General features: G+C 30.6%; 1 protein-coding gene across 1 annotated transcript; it reads right to left on the reverse strand.

Annotated features, from left to right (window-relative positions):
* Nucleotides 1-1,495: 1,495 nt before the first annotated feature.
* LOC108904028 (cytochrome P450 4C1-like) lies at nucleotides 1,496-3,273 on the reverse strand. The gene is made up of 3 exons (XM_023454904.1): nucleotides 3,205-3,273; nucleotides 2,326-2,677; nucleotides 1,496-1,673 (listed from the first exon to the last, which is right to left on the reverse strand). Exons 1-3 carry the CDS (start codon nucleotides 3,253-3,255, stop codon nucleotides 1,513-1,515), a joined length of 564 nt encoding a protein of 187 aa, XP_023310672.1. The 5' UTR covers nucleotides 3,256-3,273; the 3' UTR covers nucleotides 1,496-1,512.
* Nucleotides 3,274-3,716: the final 443 nt, after the last annotated feature.

Below are 3,716 nucleotides of genomic sequence, written 5' to 3' on the forward strand. Positions count from 1 at the left end.
GACTAATCCATTTATTTCCACAAGGTCCATTGGGGTGGGTACGGGGGGGCCCTTGGTACTTTGCGTGTGTAACTTTCTCATCTTTGACTTTTTAACAAATTGTACAGCAAATTCCGTTTTCCCGAACTGTTTTACGTTAAACTGGTACTCTTGTTTCAAATCGTTATCATTAACGGTTTCTGAGAAAATCGCTCTTGAATAAATCCCACTTTGGTCAATTTCATAGTAATTTAAACAAAAAATAATAATAATAATTTTCCTTTCCTCTCTTTTCCATTTAAAGGATTAATTTTTACTTAATTTAATATTTTATTATTTTTTTATTAAAATTAGATTAAATTTAAACAATTTTTTTTTTAGATTAGACCAACTCCGTCTTTAGAAGATACATTTCTCGAATAAGTTCACGATGTCCAAGAGTATATTCTTTGGAATCAGAAAATTAAGAAGCATCAGATTTGTAGTCAGATGGCTCAAGGTCAAATATGGACTTAATGTTTTTTTTCTTCAGTTTTGTAGTTTGTATATGTTTTGAAATTTGATTAAAACTCAGGTAAAAAACTCAATGTTTTTTTATTTATACACAACTGATATCTTATTGTCTTGTTTCGTTTAATTATAAACATTTGTATCAATTTTTATTGTTTTAAATATACCTATTACATTGTTAATTTATACATGAGCTTGATTGATTTGAGATTTGAAAACATCCAGAATATAAAAGTTTGCTTAATCTACGTTATTTTCTTATTGAATTATGTTACTACTGAATTTTATTCCAAGAAAATATATCTAGAAATACCTGTTTTTATTTTGAGTGTCTTAAAATTTTTCCGTTTCTTCCATTTTTTGCCTAACGAAAAGAAAAACAGGATTTTTTTCTCAATTATTTGCTGTTTTTTTCCGGATATACCTACTAGCTTAAATTTTATTTTATTCCTTTATGTAATTTTTTATTTATATTTTGTATTTATATTTTGTTTTTGTAATTTTGGGCGGTATTAAATTTACTTTGTCGTCCGAATAAAAATGGGCTATAATATTATAGATTTCAAGCACAGTGCAATAGGGTCGTTTTCCGGTTTAGTTTATAGTTTTTTTCAGATTTTTTTTTATTTTCCATTATATTGTGCAAAAAGGGATATAAAATATAGTGTATTCAGGGTGATATCAAATTCTAAAACGAATTGTGTAAAATTGCTATTAATTTTTTTATATGTATAGTAACTGTCTAAAGATTTAACAACTTTTGAAACTGGGTGATTATAAAGTGACGTGTTTTTTTTTGTATTTTGTGTTTGTCTGCTCTTTTTTCAGTGTCATATTTTTGGTTAGGCAAAACTATTTTCATAAAATTAACCTTTCATTGATCCTTTTGTTTCATTAATTGTTTTAATTTTTTTCACAATTTGCAAAATCCCCAAAAAATAAAGAAAAAGAATTGATGGTATGCACATCAAAGCAAAATAAAAGAAAACAAATAAAAAAGATACAGTAAAACTGGAAAAACCTTTATTTTCGTAAAACAAATTTTACTCTAACTTCTCCAACAGGCCTTAAGACTAAGTCGGATTTGTACTTTATCTGTTGTGGTGTGTCTACAGCTTCTAATTTAAACTTTCTTAGTATACCACATAGCGCAGCCTTTATTTCCAAAATAGCAAATTTTTGACCTGGAAATATAATTTAATATTAGTATTGTGTAATAGACAAAAATTAGTAGAATTTTCAGATTCAATTTTTCAAAAATTATTGGATAGCAAAAACCGCATCCTCAAATCTTGATTCGTTTAAAGGAGAATTTTCTTTTGTGATGTGTGAGATTACATTAATTTGCTAAAATTGTTATCGAGATTTCTGTTCAGTTTTTTAATTTTGTAGAATGCAGGGTCGTAGGCGACGTTTTTCTACAAATTTCGATTTTTTAGTTACCAATTATTATTTTCGAATTGTTTAAAATTTCTTTCTAATCAATCAATTTTTTTTGTGATTTCAAAACAGTACTTAAAAAACAATTGAATGTAATTCATCTTTAGCCTCGACAAGTTGCTGATCTGTTCTTAAGATGAAGGTTAGGATACAATTTTTACAAACGAGTTAAAAAATATTAAGGTTAAGATAAAGACTGTATTAAGGTTACAGCTACGTTAGGATACGAAAGGTTTTTGACATTTAAACCTCCTATCATTAATTTTGATAACGCTAAGATTTAGGGATTTTAATTGATAGTACCAATCGTGCAATGTTGGTTGCCTAAGCTCAGCGGTTACGCGGCTTGTAGTCATTTATGAACGCTATGTATTTGTTTATTAACTAGTTACCAACCTATACAATTCCTAAATCCAGCGCTGAAGGGTAAATAAGCAAAGGGATGTCTCCTCGCAACATGTTCGGGTAAGAACCTGTCGGGATCGAACTTTTCCGGGTTTTCCCAGTGCTGAGTAGACCGGTGTAAGTCGTAGATGTAAATGTTAATGTCACATCCTTTGGGTATTATATAGCCGGTGTGTGTTTTGATATCTTCGCCAGCGACTCTCGCTATGAGAGGCACGCTCGGATACAATCTTAAGCATTCTTTAATACATCTCTCCATAAATTTCAATTCAGCAAGGTCGTTATACGTAGGCAATTTCCCGGAATGTCCGAGAACTTCTTCGATTTCTTCCAATATTTCTTTCTAATGGAAGAACGGGTTAAAATGGATGTTGTGTTAAATGGATGTTGTGTTAATTGCAGCATACACCATGATCCGATCTTTAACTAATGAAATAACTACTCTGCGGACTAATGCCCCTACTCTCAGATTATATCCGCAGAATCTAGAAAAGAGGGTCATTCGGCAGCAGAATAACCAGACATAGACCGATTTCGTATTTGTTAATCTTCATCAGTATACCATCTATCTACCGGCATTTTCTTGTTTCTTTTTTTTATATTTGCTAACGAATGCTTCTAGCTGTATACTAAATATTGAGCGTATGGTGGACAGGGCATATAATCCGCAGAGCAGCTTTTTGCTTTCATAATACTTATAGATTAGTAGGTCACTCTCTATCAGTATTACAAAGCAATGCTTTGTACCAGTACACATAGAGTAACAACGACAGTTAAGATATGACATATACTTTGTAGGTTATACTCATTATATTCCTCATATTTCTAAATTAATTGACTATTTTAATAGTAAAGAATCGAAAAACGTACTTGAATATTTTCTTCATTTGCAAGTGCCATCAGAGAAAAACATATTGCCATCGAAGTAGTATCGTGACCCTGAAATGTTATCAAAATGATTAATTATATGCATATTCAATAAAATACACTAATAGTCCAGTTACTCAGGGTTTTTACCTCCGAATTCTTTATAACTGAACCGATTGACGTGAAATTTTGACTGAATGTGGGGAATGCCTCAAGGAACAAAACTTATATAGTGCCGAAGTGTACTTTTGCCCTGGGGGTGGAAATTTTTACGCCTAAAATAACCACAGGAATCGATAGAGTAGTCAATTTTAAGTAACAAAGTTATATAAAGTTTTTTGGATAATCCAATACTTTCCGCGTAATTCGTCATTGAAAATATTGCCTTTTTACTGAAAAAGTGCTTGTTTTCGGACAGTTTTTTGCAAATAACTCTGAAACCATTGGATTTAACGAAAAAGTTGTAATGAACAAACCGAAAGGTAATAAAGAAACAAATCTAATGGCATTATTTG

The sequence above is a fragment of the Anoplophora glabripennis genome, unplaced genomic scaffold, assembly GCF_000390285.2.
Source record: "Anoplophora glabripennis isolate ALB-LARVAE unplaced genomic scaffold, Agla_2.0 scaffold416, whole genome shotgun sequence".
NCBI lineage: Eukaryota > Metazoa > Arthropoda > Insecta > Coleoptera > Cerambycidae > Anoplophora > Anoplophora glabripennis.